The following is an 18,094-nucleotide window of genomic DNA, read 5'->3' as shown; positions in this document are numbered from 1 at the left end:
CAGGAACATACTTCCTTACCTGAGTAAAATCATTTATTTTTCTTTTTAATGCAATGCTCTCTTCCTTTGGACTAATCGATCTGTATTGTTCTTCTAACTGTAAGAGGAAAAGAACATGTTTCTAGTTTTTCCATCACGCTGAATGAAAGTAAATCAGAAAGATGATTTTTGTATGACTTTCACAATGATTCACAAATAAGACAGACTTTAAACATCCACCAAAACGGCATGAAAAATTTAAGACTTTACTCAAAGTTCATGGCTGTACTCTTCTTACTCTTCTTGGGCTAGAACACTAGTCAGGTGCAGGGTGCTCAAAGTTTGGTATCCTCGTACAGGAAACACAAAAAGTTAGCATGCAAGTACAGCCAGCAATTAGGAAAGCAAATTGCATGTTGGCTTTTATTGCAAGGGAGTTGCAGTACAAGAGTAAGGAAGTCTTACTACAATTGTACAGAGCTTTGATGAGACCACACCTGGAGTACTGTGTACAGTTTTGGTCTCTTTATCCGAGAAATGCCTTAGAGGCAGTGTAACAAGGTTCATTAGATTACTCCCTGGGATAAGAGGGTTGTCCTATGAGGAAAGATTGAGCAGACTGGGCTTATACTCTCTGGAATTTAGAAGAATGAGAGGTGATCTCATTGAAACATGCAAGATTCTGAGGGTAGATGCTGAGAGGTTGATTCCCCTGGCTGGAGAGTCTAGAACTAGGGGGCATAGTCTCAGGATAAAGGGTTGGCCATTTAAGACTGAGATGAGGAGGAATTTCTTCACTCAAAGGGTTATGAATGTTTGGAATTCTCTTCCCCAAAGTGCTGTGGATGATGTATTCAAGGCTCAGATAGATAAAAATTTTTGACTCTCGGGGAAATCAAGGAATATGGGGATCAGACACAAAAGTGGAGTTGAGGTCGATGATGAGGCATGATCTTATAGAATGGCGCAGCTGGCACAAAGGGCCGTATGGCCTATTCCAGTTCCTAATTCTTATATTTTTATGTTCTTATGCATGGCACCTGACCTGAACCTGCCTGGATTTTGGATCATGTCATTAGCATTGACCCAGTGTGCCCTATGGCTGTCGTCCAAAAACAGCAGCCAGAAGGGGATAGATTTTTGACTTGCCGCCAGAATGTAAAACTAATATTGTGGATCGGCTATCTGTTATTCAAACTGTCGACTTTCATTTCCATTAAAATCAATGGTGTAGGTGCAGGCGCTCCACTCCCCAATCCTGGGGAAGTCCCAGGACAACACAAAGGCAACATGTGTCTCCACCCCTTTGTACTTGAGAACTGAAGGAGAAGAGGAAGAGGGATATGAATGTGGAAGTGCAATATCTGCATCAAAAACCCCAAAGCCAAAACTGCAAATTTTTGCAATTCACAGATTGTGATTGTAACATAAGAACAAAATGTGCTTGAGACACTCATTTCCCCCAACCTAGCAATGTCACCAGGCCTGTAAGGGGTAACAGATTAGGTGTATTGGCAAAAGTAAAATACACTGAAAACCATCGTTTTTGCACATGGCAATTTCCCCCTCCCACCTGCAAGAGACAGGAATCAGATCACTAGCCCAGGCACAGCACAATCATAGGAGCTTTGAAAATAGAGGATTTCACCAAGTTTCCTCCCCCACACAATGGCCCCAAGTTTCCACATGATTTGCTCCTGATTTTTAGGAGCAACTGGTGTAGAACGAAGTATCTTAGAAATCGGAATTCTCGTCATTTAGTTTGCTCCAGTTCTAGTCAGTTAGAACAGTTTCACTTTGGAACAGAATTTTTTTTTCAAAAGGGGGCGTGTCCGGCCACTTACGCCTGTTTTCAAAGTTTCGTCAGTGAAAACTTATTCCAAACTAACTTAGAATGGAGTAAGTGAAGATTTTTGTATGCTCGAAAAAACCTTGTCTACACTTTAGAAAATCAGGCGTAGGTTACAAATCAGGCGTAGCGAATGGTGGGGGGGGGGGGTTTAAAGGGAAGTTTACAAACATTAAACACTTCAGTTTTACAAATAAAGAGCCATCATCAATAATAAATGATAAATACATCAATAAATCAACCAATAAATCAATCAAAAAAAATTAATAAGAAATAATTTTTTTTTAAATCAGTAAATAAAAAATTTTCTACTTACCGACTGCAGCACCGGGAGCCCTCCAACAGCATGCTGGGATGCCCCCCCCCCTCTCCCAGTCTCTATCTTTCTGTCTGTCTGTGTGTCTCTCATTCTCTGTCAGTGTCTGTGTTTCTGACAGCGAGGGGGGGGAAGGAGGGGGGTAGAGGGAGAGAGGGGGGAGCAGAGGGAGGGATGGGGGAGAAGGGGGAGGGATGGCGGCAGGATGGGGGAAAAGGGGAAGGGGAGAAGGGGGGAGGAGGGGGGAGGGGGAGAAGGGGATAAAGGAGATGGGGGGGAAAGGAGATGGGGAAGGAGATTTGGGGGGGGAAGGAGATTGGGGGTGGGGGGAAGGAGATTGGGGGGAAGGAGATGGTGGGGAGGAGATTGGGGGGGAAGGAGATTTGGGGGGGGAAGGAGATTGGAAGGAGATTGGGGGGGGGGAGGAGATTGGGGGGGGAAAGGAGATTGTGGGGGGGAAGGAGATTGGGGGGGGGGGGAAGGAGATTGGGGGGGGGGGGAAGGAGAAGGGGGAGGGAGGTTGAACGGGCCGGGCCCGAGACTTCGGGCAGGGCCCGTCCCCAGCACCAGATTTACAGGCAGGTGGCATTGGGTCGGGTCGGGGGGGTGGTGGGAGGGAGGTCGGTTCGGTTCGGATCGGGGGTCGGGAGGGAGAGGGAGGTCAGGTCGGATCCAGTCCGGGGGCGGGGGGGGGGGGGGGGGGAGCAGGAGTCGGGTCGGGTCCAGTCGGGGGGGGGGGGGGGGAGTGGGAGTCAGGTCGGTGTCGGGTCGGGGGGCGGGGGAAGCGGGAATCAGGTCGTTGTCGAGTCCGGTCCGGAGGCGGGAAGCAGCAGTCGAGTCGGGTCAGCAGGAAGCAGGAGCTGGCCGTGGGAGGAGCCTTATTCACGCAGCCCCAGTGAGGCCATTTGGCCAGGGCTAGGGGCTGCATGCTTCGGGCCCCTCCCACACAGTTTCGGGCGCCTGGAGCTACTGCACTTGCGCGCCCACTGTAGCGCGCATGTGCAGAGGTCCCGGCACTGTTTTCGGCGCAGGGACCTGGCTCCGCCCCCCACAGCTCCTGCTGCACTGCGCCGAGGGCCAGAGGACCTTCAGGGAGGTGGAGAATCTGGAGGATTTTTTTAGCCGCACTTTGTGGCGCGAAAAACGGGCGTCCAGGTCGGGACTGCGCCGTTCTAGGCGCGGCTCGAAACTTGGGCCCTATATCCCAGATTATCAGGCTTCTTAGGACCTCAAAGCCTCTATTTGGAAAATTGGAACAAGAGGAAAACATATTTCCAGGTTAATTTATGGCACGTTTAGCCACAAATGGCAGCATGAGCTCAATGTCCACCTCCTGTTCCTAGAAATTCTCTTGACTTCTGCACAGTACCTTTTGAGAAGTACATTTTGCAAAACGTTTCTTTTGTTTTTTTGAACTAATGCCAATTTCAAGCAAAAGAAAAATCAAAGTTCACCTCCGACTGCACTCGTATTATTTTAAAATCAGTTTTAGAGGTAATCCTTACCTTTTTCAGTTTTGTGATTGTTAGCTGGAGTTCATTTACATTTGTGTCATATTGATGTTTTAGCTTAACGAGAGCAAACTCCGCTTTTTTTTGTTCCTGCAACCATAAAGTTAAATAGTTTGATCCATATCAAGCTAAAATATGTACCATTATATTACAGAAATATTGTCCCATTCAAACCAGAAGAGACTCATCTATAAACTTTTCTGTTAGTATTATCCCTTCCATTGTGATTCAATTGTACATAATCAGTGAAACAAATAACAATCCTCACAATTTGCATCTCTTCTGTGAAGAAGGTGCTTTTCCACAAAGAAGGGAATAGTATTATTTATATCTCAAATGGCAAGATGGTGAGACCACCCATGAGCAACATTGTCAGACCCCTTGGAACACGTTCCAACTCTCAAGCACCATAGTCAGAGGACTCACATCAGGTCCCTACTCATGAGCATTACTGTCAAAGACATCGGAGTAGGTCCTCACCAATTATAGTCAGCATCTCTGCTATTTCTTCCCTACATTCCCTCAGAAGCCTCGAATGTAGACCATCGAGTCCTTGTGAATTGTTTAGCTTAAATTTGAGTAATTTGTTTAGTAACATTTCTCTTTGAATAATAACCTCTGTAAAATAGTTCTGCACTTAATATCCACCTCCTCAGTGAAAATTAAAGCAAACAATTTATTTATCTTCAGTAATTCTTTCACTCTTCACTCAAGCTTACCTAATTAGTATAATTTTGGGATGTTTTCATGCTCTGAGTCTGCACACAATACCAATTGGATTGAGACTGTCCAAACTCAATTCACGGAACATCTTACAGCCAGAGAAAAGAGACTTTCATCTCATCAGCCTGTGCTTAATTTAAATCCAGGAGCCATAAGTAAAACGATCACATGCTGACATACTATGCCACCCAACCACAAGATAATGATATGCTTTGGAAGGGTTCCATGAAATAATTTGTTGCCAAGGCAACATAACTACTTCACTACAACTGTGAAGTCAGATCTCAAGACATATTTAACAATTATACTGGGCTGCCAGTGGTTCTGACCAACTAGATTTTTTAAATAGAGAAACTCTCTCTAAAGCACTTGAGCCCAAACACAACGTTTTATAAATATATAGAGCTATTTATTATAGGTTAAAACTATATGTACTCTCCTTTACATGTCACAAATGTAATTTAGAAGCAAGTTAATTATATTTGTCTTATTGCCGTGGGCTGAAAGCTATGCAAATATTGTCCTTATTTAAATAGTGATTACATTGCGATGGTCCAATGACATTATGGAACATTTTCCCTTCTTTATCGAGAGAAACCATAAAAGATTATTTTAAACCCAAACATTCATCAACATATAGTACTCAGTGCACCTCCATGAAATATGATTTCAATTTTGACTTGTGAAGTGAACTGTTGTTCTGAGTTACACAGTCAGCCTCCCAAGCAAAAAAATCTGTTTTACAGTAACAGAGTTTCTTCAGAATGTAGAATGCTATATTTTAATGGAATACCATTGATATGGGTAATACAGTGACAGGATGATTCATGTGCTTGCTGGATCTAGTGATATAAAAGGGGCCAGGACACAGGTGCGTGCTTGAGGCAACAACTATAGATGAAGGTCATAAATAAGAAAGTAAATATTTAACTATGTACTTGATGCTTTATTTTACCAGCCCTGCCTTTCTCTAAGCAATGTTTACTGTTGGAAATTCTAACATAATTATAACATAAGAATGTCAAAGTTAGGTGTGAAGTATTTAAAGAAAAATTGTTGTCTTTTCGGGTTTGCTCGTTTTGTGAAAAAGAAAACTACAGTAACTATAGTGTTGTTTTTGAAGAGGCTGCTATAAATGTTCTGTGTGGAATTTCAGGCTCATTAAAAGGTGAGGGATGTTGGCACTAAGGAATGGAACATTATTCCATTTCAGGCACTTAGTGTCAACATCAATCATTTCTAAATGAGGTAAAGCACAGCTAAGCACAGAGTGAAGAATTTAGGTTCCGAAATTCCATCATGGGATAAAGCACATGAATATTATCTGAAATTTCTCTCTCCAATACTTTAACAAAAGGTATTAACCCATTTATTCTAAATGTTAAACAATTGGACACTAGTATCTCATGTTGTGATTTTAAGGTTTTAGTGAATTGCAGTAAGGAGTTAAAATTCTGTGACAAATGATTTCCACTCTGCACCAAGTGTAATAAAATCAGGAACCTATTTGCAAAGCACAGGAGTAATTTTCAACTTTACTGTCTGGGCAGCAAACCGGTGGATCGGATTGATTATAATGGTATGAAAATTAGGGACAGGCGATCCACTCCACCAGGTTATCAGCAGGTGGTGAAGTTGAAATTACCCTTGACATGATTACAATCCTGCTACATCTAGTTGATAGAGAAAATCCATTCCCCAGTATTATCGATTTTTACAACTATATTTCTCATCCTGCTTTTTAAAATAAAGAGTTTGGAATTTTGTACAACAAATTGGAAATTTGGAAAGAGATGGAATTCTGTTGACAATCTTACCTCCTTTTGGCAATTCTGAACCGAAGTCTTTATTCGCTGATCAATATCCTCCTCCAGCTCACTCAGCTGTTGTGCAGCCTCATCCTGTGTCCTGAAACAGACAAGTACCAAAATAACAGAGACCTGCACTCTATAATCTGCTTCACCTCACTCGTTTATGCATGTCAACGGAGGTTACAATACTACAGCAAATGAGAAGAACCTTCCTCTATTTATATGTTCTGTTATTTATTCTGATGCCCACAGTATAACAGTTTTAATGACCAAAATAGCAATCTGGTTGTGCTTTAAGTTATTAAGTTGATATCAAAGGCTATCTATTTTAAAAATAGGTTGGCATTGATGGCATTTCTCCATTTCAATAATAACAGAATAAAATGGATGCTAATCTAAAGAAGATATTAGAAAAGGTGACCAAAAGCCTGTCAAAAAAAGTGGGTTTTAAGGAGGGTCATAAAAGAGAAGGAGGTGGATCAGCAGAGGGTGTTAGATGGCTGGAGACACAACTGCCAATGATGGGGCAACAGGAGCGGGATGCACAAGTTGCTAGAATCAGAAAAATGCAGAGTTCGGGGCAGATGAATTTACAGAGATGAGGAGAGTGAGGCCATGAAGGGATTTAAACACGAGGATGAGAATTTAAAATTGGGGGCATAGGGAGACTGCAAGTCACTGTAGGTCACTAATAATAAAGGATATTAGCTAGGAAAATCAAGTAGTAGAATCAGTTTGGGTGGAGCTAAGAAACAGTAAGGGGCAGAAAACATTGGTGGGAGTTGTTTATAGGCCCCCAAACGGTAGTAGGGCACAGTATAAATCAGGAAATTAAGAGGTGCGTCTAACAAAGGTAATACAGTAATCACGGAGGACTTTAATCTACATATACACTGGGAAAACCAAATTTGCAGTAATAGTGTGGAGGATGAATTCATGGATTGTATACAAGATAATTTTCTAGATGAGTATGTTGAGGAAACGAGAGAACAGGCTATTTTAGATCTAGTATTGTGCAATGAGAAATAATTAATAACCTTGTAGTAAAGGGACGCTTAGGGAAGAGTGACCATAATATGATAGAATTTTACATTAAGTTTGAAAGGGATTTAGTTAAATCCGAAACTAGGGTCTTAAATCTAAACAAAGGAAACTATGTAGGTATAGGGGCGAGTTGGCTAAAGTGGATTGGGAAACTCTATTAAAAGGTAGATAAGCAATGGCTAGCATTTAAAGAATTAATACAGAATTAACAACAAATATACATTCCTTTAAAGCACAAAAACCCCACAGGAAAAATGGTCCAACCAACAAGAGAAGTTGAAAATAGTATTCGATCAAAGAAAGAGGCTTATAATGTTGCCAAAAAGAGCCTGAGGATTGGGAGGATTTTAGAATTTAGCAAAGGAGGACCAAGAAATTGATAAAGAAAGGGAAAATAGAATATGAAGGTAAACTAGCGAGAGAAAGAAAGACTGTAAAAGCTTCTATAGGTATGTAAAAAGGAAAACATTTGCAAAAGTCAATGTGGGTTCCCTACCGGCTGAGACAGGAGAAATGATAATGGGGAATAAGGAAATGGCAGAGAAATTAAACAAATATTTTGGGGTAGAAATTCACCCATGCCAGAAACCTGGCGCACCTACCGTTTCAAAGTGTTTTTACCGTCGCGTCAGACGAAGTGGACTCTTGATCAATTTTCAGCTCTTTGGCAATTTTTTGGGGAGTGGACCGGAAGTCGGTCATAATGGGGTCGGAAATGCAGCGGTAAGTGCTCGAGGGGCAGAATGGAGTCTCGGCGCCGGAGCGGTGTTGACGTCAGTGCGCGTGCGTGTCGCCACGTGTCTCCACCCATTTAAAGGGGAGAGAACCAGTGATTTTTTAACTTCGGCTCACTGAGCCACCAGGGAGGATTTCGGCCGGGCCAGCAGCCTGGCACCCAAGAGGGGGTGCCAAGCTGCCTGTTGGCGGGGGCCATAATTGTCCAGCCGATCGGGAAGTCTGCCAGAAAAATAAAACACATGGCGGCCACGGCAGTGCGCCCTCTCCTTGAAGGGCCACCACGTTGACGTGGCTCACACACAAAAAACAAGATGCACCAACAGAAAAAACTGTCAGGGGCACTGCGCTATCTATGATTTTTGCAGCTAAATTTCGCGGGGGTGCCATGGAGGTGCAGTAGATCGGTGGTGTGCCTTTTGATGATGCACTTAAGACGGGTTGGCAGCAGCGAGGCGGAAGTGGGGACCACCAAAAAAATCCCCGAGGTGAATTTCGCTGGCGGCGGCCAATGGACCGGAAATTGGCGGCCGCTCGACTCCGCCGCCTGGACGCTGCTTTCTGGCAGCAAGTGGCCTTTTTGGGAGGCTGAATTTTGGCCCCTTTGTGTCTGTCTTCATGGATGAAGACAAGAGAAACCTCCCCGAAATAGTGGAGTACCAAGGGTCTAGCAAGAATGAGGAACTGAAAGAAATTAGTATTAGTAAAAAAAAATAGCACTGGAGAAATTAATGGGACTGCAAGCTGATTAATCCCTTGGACCTGATGGCCTACATCCTAGGATTTTGAAAGAGGTGGCTATAGAGATAGTGGATGCATTGGTTGTCATCTTCCAAAATTCCATAGATTCTAGAACAGTTCCCGCAGATTGGAAGGTAGCTAATGTAATCCTGCTATTTAAGAAAGGAGGGAGAGAAAACACGGGGAATTACAGACCAGTTAGTCTGACATCATTAGTTTGGAAAATGCTAGAAGCAATTATTAAGTATGTGGGAACAGGGCACTTAGAAAATAATAATAGGATTGGGCAGAGTTAATATGGATTTATGAAAGGGAAATCATGTTTGACAAATCTGTTGGAGAGATTTTTGAGGTTTTAACGAACAGAATAGATAAGGGGGACCAGTAGATGTAGTGTATTTGGATTTTCAGAAGGCATTCGATAATGTGCCACACAAGAAATTATTGAACAAAATTGAGACTCATGGGATTGGGGTAATATACTAGCATGGATTGAGGATTGGTTAATGGACAGAAACCAGAGAGTAGGAATATATGGGTCATTTTCGGATTGGCAGGCTGTAACTATTGAGGTGCGGCAAGGATCGGTGCTTGAGCCTCAGCTAGTCACAATCTATATCAATGAATTAATTGAGGGGACCAAATGTAATAGATCCAAGTTGCTGATGATACAAAGCTAGGTGGGAATGGAAGCTGTGAGGGGGATGCAGAGACTTCAAGGGGATCAAGGGCTCAATTTTCCCCGGTCATTTGCGACGTTTTTTTGGCGTGCGCCATTTTTTTTAGTGTATTTGTTTTTTTCCAAGTTTCCCCCTGCAATCTGCGCCAGCGTAACTGACTTAGTTACGATTTTTCTAGGCCATTTTTTTTTTACCTCATGTCTGCACCGTTTATTTCAATTGTTTGCAGTTTAGCCAACATTTTTTCCTCCTAGGTTGGCATATCTGGCCACTGCCGAAAAACCTTCTGGGCACTTAAGAAAACCAGCATACATTCACAAATCGGCACTGAAAGATGCCATTGTTTTTAAATCGAAGACTTTGGAGGGAATCAAGAACATTTTCAAAATTATTAAAGTTCAACTATTTTTTTACCTGTCAACGTAGAAGTGTAAATTTGTTATATTTCAGAAATTCTCTAATTTTTTTTTAAACTCACTCACAAGCTACCACCGAATGTCTTGAAGCAGAGCTGGAGGGTTGTAGCTTTGGCCGGCAGAATCGTCCCCGCCCCCTGACACAGCGGCTTGGGGTTTGGCTACAAAAGAAGCCGTTCGGGGGGGGTGGAGGGCTGTGAAGGGAAAGGAGAGAGAACAAGGTACCTATCGGAAGGCTTCGAGCCTGGGGAGCAAAGTGCCTTCTACACTGAAGACTCCAATTAGTTAGTAGGGGGGATGTAGGGGAAAGAAGATATCTTTGGGTGTGGTCCATCCATACAGATCTTGGGGAGAGAGAGAGAACTGCGAACCTGTCCTCCCTGCCTGCTTTCCTGCTGTTTTGAGCTTTTTTTAAAGTGTTAAATTTAAGTATGGGGGCAATACTGACAATGCCATACCTTGTGTGAACCTTCTGCATCATGGTGCTACGTAGGAGACAACTGATTCGACTTCATCGCATCAGGAACATCAGAGCCCGTAGGGTGCTGGGCGGAGGGCCTTACCCACCTCGGGTATATTGAGACAAGCATTCGGACCTCCACCTGAGTGATGCAGACTGTGTCAGAAGGCTACGTTTCCGCAAAGAAGTTGTAAGTTGGTCAAAACAGCCCTGCAACCTAGAAGCATCAGGACGACTGCTTTGTCAGTTGAAGTGAAGGTCACAGCCGCACTTTCATTCTATGCCTCCAGCTCGTGTCAAGCAACAACTGGGGATGTGTGTGCCATCTCTCAACATGCAACACATGTCTCCATTCACCAGGTGATGGTTGCACTGTATGTGCAGAGGAATGACTTCATAAAGATCCCCATGACCGCCCAAGCAATCCATGACAGGGCTGTGGGCTTCTCCAGGATTGTTGGCTTACCAAAGGTACAGGGCTGCATTGATTGTACCCACATCGCTTTGCGAACACCTTTGGAGGATTCCGAGATATACAGGAACAGAAAAAGCTTTCACTCTATTAATGTACGGCTCATGTGTGACGGCAAGCATCATATCAGGTCAGTCAATGCAAGATTCCCTGGCAGCACCCATGATGCGTTCATCCTACGCGACAGTGTTATATCTGCCACGTTTCAGCAGCAGCAGCCAGAAGGCCACAGCTGGCTACTGGGAGACAGAGGGTACGGCCTCACCACCTGGCCGAAGCTGACCGTGAATACAACATGTCGCACATTGCGACGTGCACATCACAGAGAGGACCACTGGCATATTGAAACAGAGTTTCCGATGCCTGGACCATTCTGGAGGCTACTTGCTGTACTCCCCTGAGATTGTCGGTCAGTTCATTGTTGTGTGCTGCATGCTGCCTAACTTAGCCATCATGAAGCAGCAGCATCTGGTAGTGGAAGACCCACCTGCGGTGAGAGTGGATGATGTGGAAGATGCAGATGATGAACAGGAGGAGGAGGAGGAGGATGACGAGGATGAGGAAGCTATGCAAGTGCCTGAGGCCGGAGCATGATGGCAGAGGAGGGTGGGCCATTGTGCCCCATTAACGATTGCTCGAGCCTCATGCCAGCAGCTCATCCATGAACTCTTTACTGATGCCTGAGGGCTCAGCGACTATTCAACATGGACATGCTTACTGTTTGGAGCTGTTCCATATTGTTGTGTGGTGTTAATGGAACATGATTCAGTTTTAATGTAAAATATATTTTATTCAAAAGTTTACAATGTACTTAACTTTAATAAAATTATTCTTGTATCAAACTTTATTTTAAGATCATTCAAAAACTTGTAAATTTACATAACTTACAAAAAACTTTTAATTTGAGAACAGTTACAACAGTAACAATAATAACAACTGCAGCAGCAACAAAGAAAGGCTGCACCCACCCATCTCTCATCCCCTTAGTCTAAGACCGCCCGCTGCACTTGGTCTTGGACACGCTACCACTCCTGCCCACAGGCGGTGGCACAGTGTTTCTGGGCTTGTTCTTTCTAACATCTCTGGTACATCGCATTTCTTGGGGGGGGGGCGTCAGGCGGCAAGTTGGAGGGCCCGACTTTGGGCTCTCCAGAGGCTGGTGTGAGGATTGGAGTGGGAGTGACAGTTGATTCTGTCAATGGACGCAGGGTCTGGGCATTTTCCCTTATTGCAGCAGCTAACTCCAACATGCTGTCCCTCATGTGCCCTGAGTGTCTCAACAATCTGCAACATTCCCTCCCTCATGTTGAGCAAAACTGTCTGAACTACCTGCAACATTCCCTCCCTCATGGTCAGTAACATGGTTTGCACGACCTCTGACATTCCCTCTCTCACGGCCACTATTCCCTCACTGATGGTCCCGGATATCGTTCCCATTTCTCATGTCATTGCTGTTACTTCTCCCGACAGTCCCGCTGTCTCATCACTCATCCCACTGATGGCGTCCAGGAGTGATCGGGTAAGGTCAATGCTCTCCGCACTCAATGACATCATCTGAACCATATCTGTTAGATCCTGCACCTCAGGAGAGCGCGGTCGAGCTCTCCTTCCGCTCCTCCCCATGTGTGTGGCTCGCACCCCACCACTGGGACTCGCAGCCTGGGATGGTGGGGCCCTGGGTGTGCCTCGCTGCACTCCACCACTGGGACCCGCAACCTCGGAAGGTGGGAAACCATGGAATGTCCCATCAACACTCAAACCACTAGTCACGGAAGGGGCTGTCACCTCCATGAGCGGCACCTCCTCCAAAGTCAGTACAGCAGTGGGAGCTTCATCCAACTCCATCCCCTCCCCCTCCCCCTCACCCCCATGTTCTTGGTCTGGAAGGTTGGATTGGAAGATGTTCTCCTCTTCAGGCTAAAATCTTCTGCATTGTCAGGGTTGGCCTCGAGTTCTGCAAAAGATAACAGAACAATCAAATGGTTAGCAGCAGAGGCGAGGGCAGGGTGGGTGGCATGAGTAGGCTCTCACATCGCAGGCCAGGCAGCGGGCTGATTTGAAGGACCATGGTGAATTATTAGGACTTACCCTCTCCCTCGAGTGTGGGCCCAGTTTGTGCAGTACTGATTACTTCTTTCCAGGCAGGACCCAGCAAAGCCAAAGCAGCGACCCTCTCTTCCAAGGGTGTCAGTGGGCGCAGATTTGCCGGGCCTCCTCCTGTTCAAGTTCTTTCCCTTTTATTATGTGCCGCCTTACTCTGCAAAGGTGAAAATGCAACTTTTTAAAGAGAGGGTGTCTTTCTGCTGGGTGGGACATACAGATGGTCACATTTACAACTGCATTGAATAAATTAAAATATTACTTACACTAACTACTTGACCAAGGTCCCGCCATTTCTTTTTACACTGGCCTCCAGATCTCGTGGTGGTCACCAGTGTACCATAATCTTCTGCAACTTGGTTCCAGCATTTCTTCATTTCTTTGGGTGGAATTTTTATGTGACCTCTGCTGGTGTCCAGCTCCTGCCATCTGTTCTCAATCACATTAACTAGTGCCTCCACTTCTTCCTGTAAGAAATTCTTGGTCCTTGCACTACGTTGCATCTTGTATTGCTGCAGCTGCAATTTTTCTAATGCTCTCACACAGCACTCAACGTTCTCATACACACAACTGGCTCTTTAAAAATGGCCGATTGCCAAATTCGAGCTGTACATGCGCGTCCATTGGGATAATGTCAAAAACGTAACTTTTTTTTCCCGCGCATGTGCAGACGGTGCGGCTTCGTTTTTTGGCGCAGACAGCAGGCTCCACCTCTCCAAGGCTACTGGACACGCTGCGCGGCATCAAATTCAAATTATACATCGGGGAAGCTTTGGCAAATTATTTCTGGCGCCTTTCTGTCCTAGAAAAATGAGTGTAACTCTGGCAATACGCCAGAAAATGGGCTTGGGGAAAATTGAGCCCGTAGACAGGCTAAGTGAGTGGGCAAGATCATGATGTGGAGAAATGTGAAGTTATCCATTTTGGTAGGAAAAATAAAAAAAGCAGAGTATTTTTTAAATGGAGAGAGATTGGGAAATGTCGCTCTTCAGAGGGACCTAGGTGTCCTTGTACATGAATTATTGAAAGTTAACATGCAGGTACAGCAAGAAATTAAGCAAGCAAATGGTATGTTATACTAAAATCCTCTTGTAATAAAGGCTAAGAGTAAAGACGTCTTACTGCAATTACATAGGACCCTGGTGAGACTGCACCTGGAGTATTGTACAGTTTTGGTCTCCTTATCTAAGGAAGGATATATTTGCCATCGAGGGAGGGCAATGAAAGTTCACTAGACTGATTCCTGGGATGGGGGAATTGTCCTATGAGGAAAGATGGAGTAGACTAGGCCGATATTCTCTAGAGTTTAGTAGAATGAGATGAGAAAGGTAGTGCAGGGGTCCCCTGTGGTCATCTCCCTCCAAAACAGATACACCGTTTTGGGTACTGTTGGGGGAAATGGCTCGTCAGGTGAAGGCAGCAGCTGCCAAGTTCATGGCACCATAGGTGGCTCTGCTGCACAGGAGGGCAGGAAAAAGAGTTGGAGAGCTATAGTGGTAGGGGATTCTATTGTAAGGGGAATAGATAGGCGTTTCTGCGGCCGCAATCGAGACTCCAGGATGGTATGTTGCCTCCTTGGTGCAAGGGTCAAGGATGTCTCGGAGCAGCTGCAGGGCATTCTGGAGGGGGAGGGTGAACAGCCAGTTGTCGTGGTGCATATAGGGATCAACGATATAGGTAAAAAATGGGATGCGGTCCTACAAGCTTAATTTATGGAGCCAGGAGTTATATTAAAAAGTAGGACCTCAAAAGGTAGTAATCTCAAGATCGCTACCAGTGCCATGTGCTAGTCAGAGTAGAAATAGCAGGATAGTTAGGATGAATATGTGGCTTGAGGAATGGTGCAAGAGGGATTCAAATTCCTGGGATATTGGAACCGGTTCTGGGGGAGGTGGGACCGGACGGTCTGCACCTGGGCGGGACTAGAACCAATGTCCTAGGGGGAGTGTTTGCTTGTGCTGTGGGGGATGATTTAAACTAATATGGCAGGGGGATGGGAATCTATGCAAGGAGACAGAGGGAAGTAATATGGGGGCAGAAGCAAAAGGTATAAAGGAGATAAGGAAAAGTGAAGGCAGAGAAATCAAAGGCAAAAATCAAAAAGGGCCACATTACAACATAATTCCAAAAGGACAAAGAGTGTTAAAAAAACAAGCCTGAAGACTCTATGTCTCAATGTGAGGAGCATTCGTAATAAGGTGGATGAATTAACTGCGCAGATAGCTGATAACGGATATGATGTAATTCGGATTATGGAGACATGGTTCCAAGGTGACCAAGTCTGGGAACTCATCATCCAGGGGCATTCAATATTCAGGAAGGATAGACAGAAAGGAAAAAGGAGGTGGGGTAGCGTTACTGGTTAAAGAGGAGATTAACGCAATAGTAAGGAAGGACATTAGCTTGGATGATGTGGAATCTGTATTGGTAGAGCTGTGGAACACCAAAGGGAAGAAAACACTAGTGGGAGTTGTATACAGACCACCTAACAGTAATAATGAGGTTGGGGATGACATCAAACAGGAAATTAGGGATGTGTGCAATAAAGGTACAGCAGTTATCATGGGTAACTTTAATCTACATATAGATTGGGCTAACCAAACTCGTAGCAATACGGTGGAGGAGGATTTCCTGGAGTATATAAGGGATGGTTTTCTAGACCAATATGTCGAGGAACCAACTAGAGAGCTGGCCATCCTAGGCTGGGTGTTGTGCAATGAGAGAGGATTAATTAGCAATTGTTGTGCGAGGCCCCTTGGGGAAGAATGACCATAACATGGTAGAGTTCTTCATTAAGATGGAGAGTGACACAGTTAATTCAGAGACAAGGGTTCTGAACTTAAAGAAAGGTAACTTCGATGGTCTGAGATGTGAATTGGCTAGGATAGACTGGCGAATTATACTTAAAAGGGTTGACGGTGGATAGGCAATGGCGGACATTTAAAGATCACATGGATGAACTTCAACAATTTTACATCCCTGTCTGGAGTAAAAATAAAACGGGGAATGTGGCTCAACCATGGCTAACAAGGGGAATTAGGGATAGTGTTAAATCCAAGGAAGCGGCATATAAATTGGCCAGAAAAAGCAGCAAACCTGAGGACTGGGAGAACTTTGAATTCAGCAGAGGAGGACAAAGGATTTAATTAGGAGGGGGAAAATAGAGTATGAGAGTAAGCTTGCAGGGAACATAAAAACTGACATCTATAGCTTCTATTAGATATGTGAAGAGAAAAGGATTAGTGAAGATAAATGCAAGTACCTTGCAGTCAGAATCAGGTGAATTTATAAATGGAGAACAAAAAAATGACAGACCAATTGAACAAATACTTTGGTTCTGTCTTCACTAAGGAAGACACAAATAACCTTCCGGAAATACTAGGGGACCGAGGGTCTAACGAGAAGGAGGAACTGAAGGAAATCCTATGAGTCGTGAAATTGTGTTAGGGAAATTGATGGGATTGAAGGCCGATAAATCCCCAGGGCCTGATAGTCTGCATCCTAGAGTACTTAAGGAAGTAGCCCTAGAAATAATGGTTGCATTGGTGGTCATTTTCCAACATTCGATACACTCTGGATCAATTCCTATGCATTGGAGGGTAGCTAATGTAGCCCCACTTTTTAAAAAAGGAGGGAGAGAGAAAACAGGGAATTATAGACCGGTTAGCCTGACATCGGTAGTGGGGAAAATGTTGGAATGAATCATTAAAGATGTAATAGCAGCGCATTTGGAAAGCAGCCACAGGATCGGTCCAAGTCAGAATGGATTTATGAAAGGGAAATCATGCTTGACAGATCTTCTAGAATTTTTTGAGGATGTAACTAGTAGTGGACAAGGGAACACCAGTGGATGTAAAGTATTTGGACTTTCAAAAGGCTTTTGACAAGTTCCCACACAAGAGATTAATGTGCAAAATTAAAGCACATGGTATTGCAGGTAATGTATTGATGTGGAGAGAGAAATGGTTGGCAGACAGGAAGTAAAGAGTTGGAATAAACGGGTCCTTTTCAGAATGGCAGGCAGTGACTAGTGAGGTACCGTAAGGTTCAGTGCTGGGACCCCAGCTATTTACAATATACACTAATAATTTAGACGAAGGAATTGAATGTAATATCTCCAAGTTTGCAGATGTCACTAAGCTGGGTGGCAGTGTGATCTGTGAGGAGGATGCTAAGAGGCTCCAGGGTGTCTTGGACTGGTTAGATGAGTGGGCAAACGCGTGGCAGATGCAATATAATGTGGATAAATGTGAGGTTATCCACTTCGGTGGCAAAAACACGAAGGCAGAATATTATCTGAATGGCGGCAGATTAGGAAAAGGGGAGGTGCAACGAGACCTGGGTGTCATGGTTCATCAGTCATTGAAAGTTGGCATGCAGGTACAGTAGGCGGTGAAGGCGGCAAATGGCAGGTTGGCCTTCATAGCAAGAGGATTTGAGTATAGGAGCAGGGAGGTCTTACTGCAGTTGTACAGGGCCTTGGTGAGGCCACACTTTGAATATTGTATACTGTTTTGGTCTCCTAATCTGAGGAAGGACATTCTTGCTATTGAGGGAGTGCAGCGAAGGATCACCTGACTGATTCCCGGGTTAGCAGGACTGATATATGAAGAAAGACTGGATTGACTCAGCTTATATTCACTGGAATTTAGAATGTGAGGGGATTGCATGGAAACATATAAAATTCTGATGGGATTGGACAGGTTAGATGCAGGAAGAATGTTCCCAATGTTGGAGAAGTCCAGAACCAGGGGTCACAGTCTAAGGATAAGGGCTAAGCCGTTTAGGACTGAGATGAGGAGAAACTTCTTCACTCAGAGAATTGTGAACCTGTGGAATTCTCTACCACAGAAAGTTGTTGAGGCCAGTTCGTTCGATATGTTCAAAAGGGATTTATATGTGGCCCTTACGGCTAAAGGGATCAAGGGGTATGGAGAGAAACCAGGAATGGGGTACTAAAGTTGCATAATCAACCATGATCATATTGAATGGTGGTGCAGGCTCGAAGGGCCGAATGGCCTACTCCTGCACCTATTTCTATGTTTCTATGAAACATACAAAATTCTTACAGGGTTTGATTGGGTAGATACAGGGATGATGTTTTCTTTGGCTGAGGGGTCTAGAACAGTCTCAGAATAAGGAGTCAGCCATTTAGGACTCAGATGAGGAGAAACGTCTTCACTCAGAGGGTGGTGAATCTTTGAAATTCTTTACCCCAGAGGACTGTGGAGGCTCAGGCTTTGAGTATATTCAAGAC

General features: G+C 44.4%; 1 protein-coding gene across 3 annotated transcripts in view; it reads right to left on the bottom strand.

The window, feature by feature from the left end:
* Nucleotides 1-18,094, bottom strand: part of rasef (RAS and EF-hand domain containing) — a 138,153-nt gene that overhangs the window by 46,658 nt on the left and 73,401 nt on the right. For all 3 annotated transcript variants that reach the window (XR_011593563.1, XM_070882530.1, XM_070882525.1), the window contains exons 3-5: nt 6,196-6,286; nt 3,650-3,745; nt 20-97 (exon numbers count right to left, since the gene is read on the bottom strand). Coding sequence is in view for 2 of the 3 variants with exons in the window: in XM_070882530.1 (XP_070738631.1) it covers nt 20-97; nt 3,650-3,745; nt 6,196-6,286 (265 nt within the window). In the remaining variant the exon portion in view is untranslated. The remainder of the gene's footprint in view (nt 1-19; nt 98-3,649; nt 3,746-6,195; nt 6,287-18,094) is intronic.

Source organism: Pristiophorus japonicus, chromosome 1, assembly GCF_044704955.1.
Source record: "Pristiophorus japonicus isolate sPriJap1 chromosome 1, sPriJap1.hap1, whole genome shotgun sequence".
In the NCBI taxonomy this organism is placed as follows: Eukaryota; Metazoa; Chordata; class Chondrichthyes; family Pristiophoridae; genus Pristiophorus; species Pristiophorus japonicus.
This window is presented reverse-complemented; position numbering and strand designations above follow the sequence as displayed.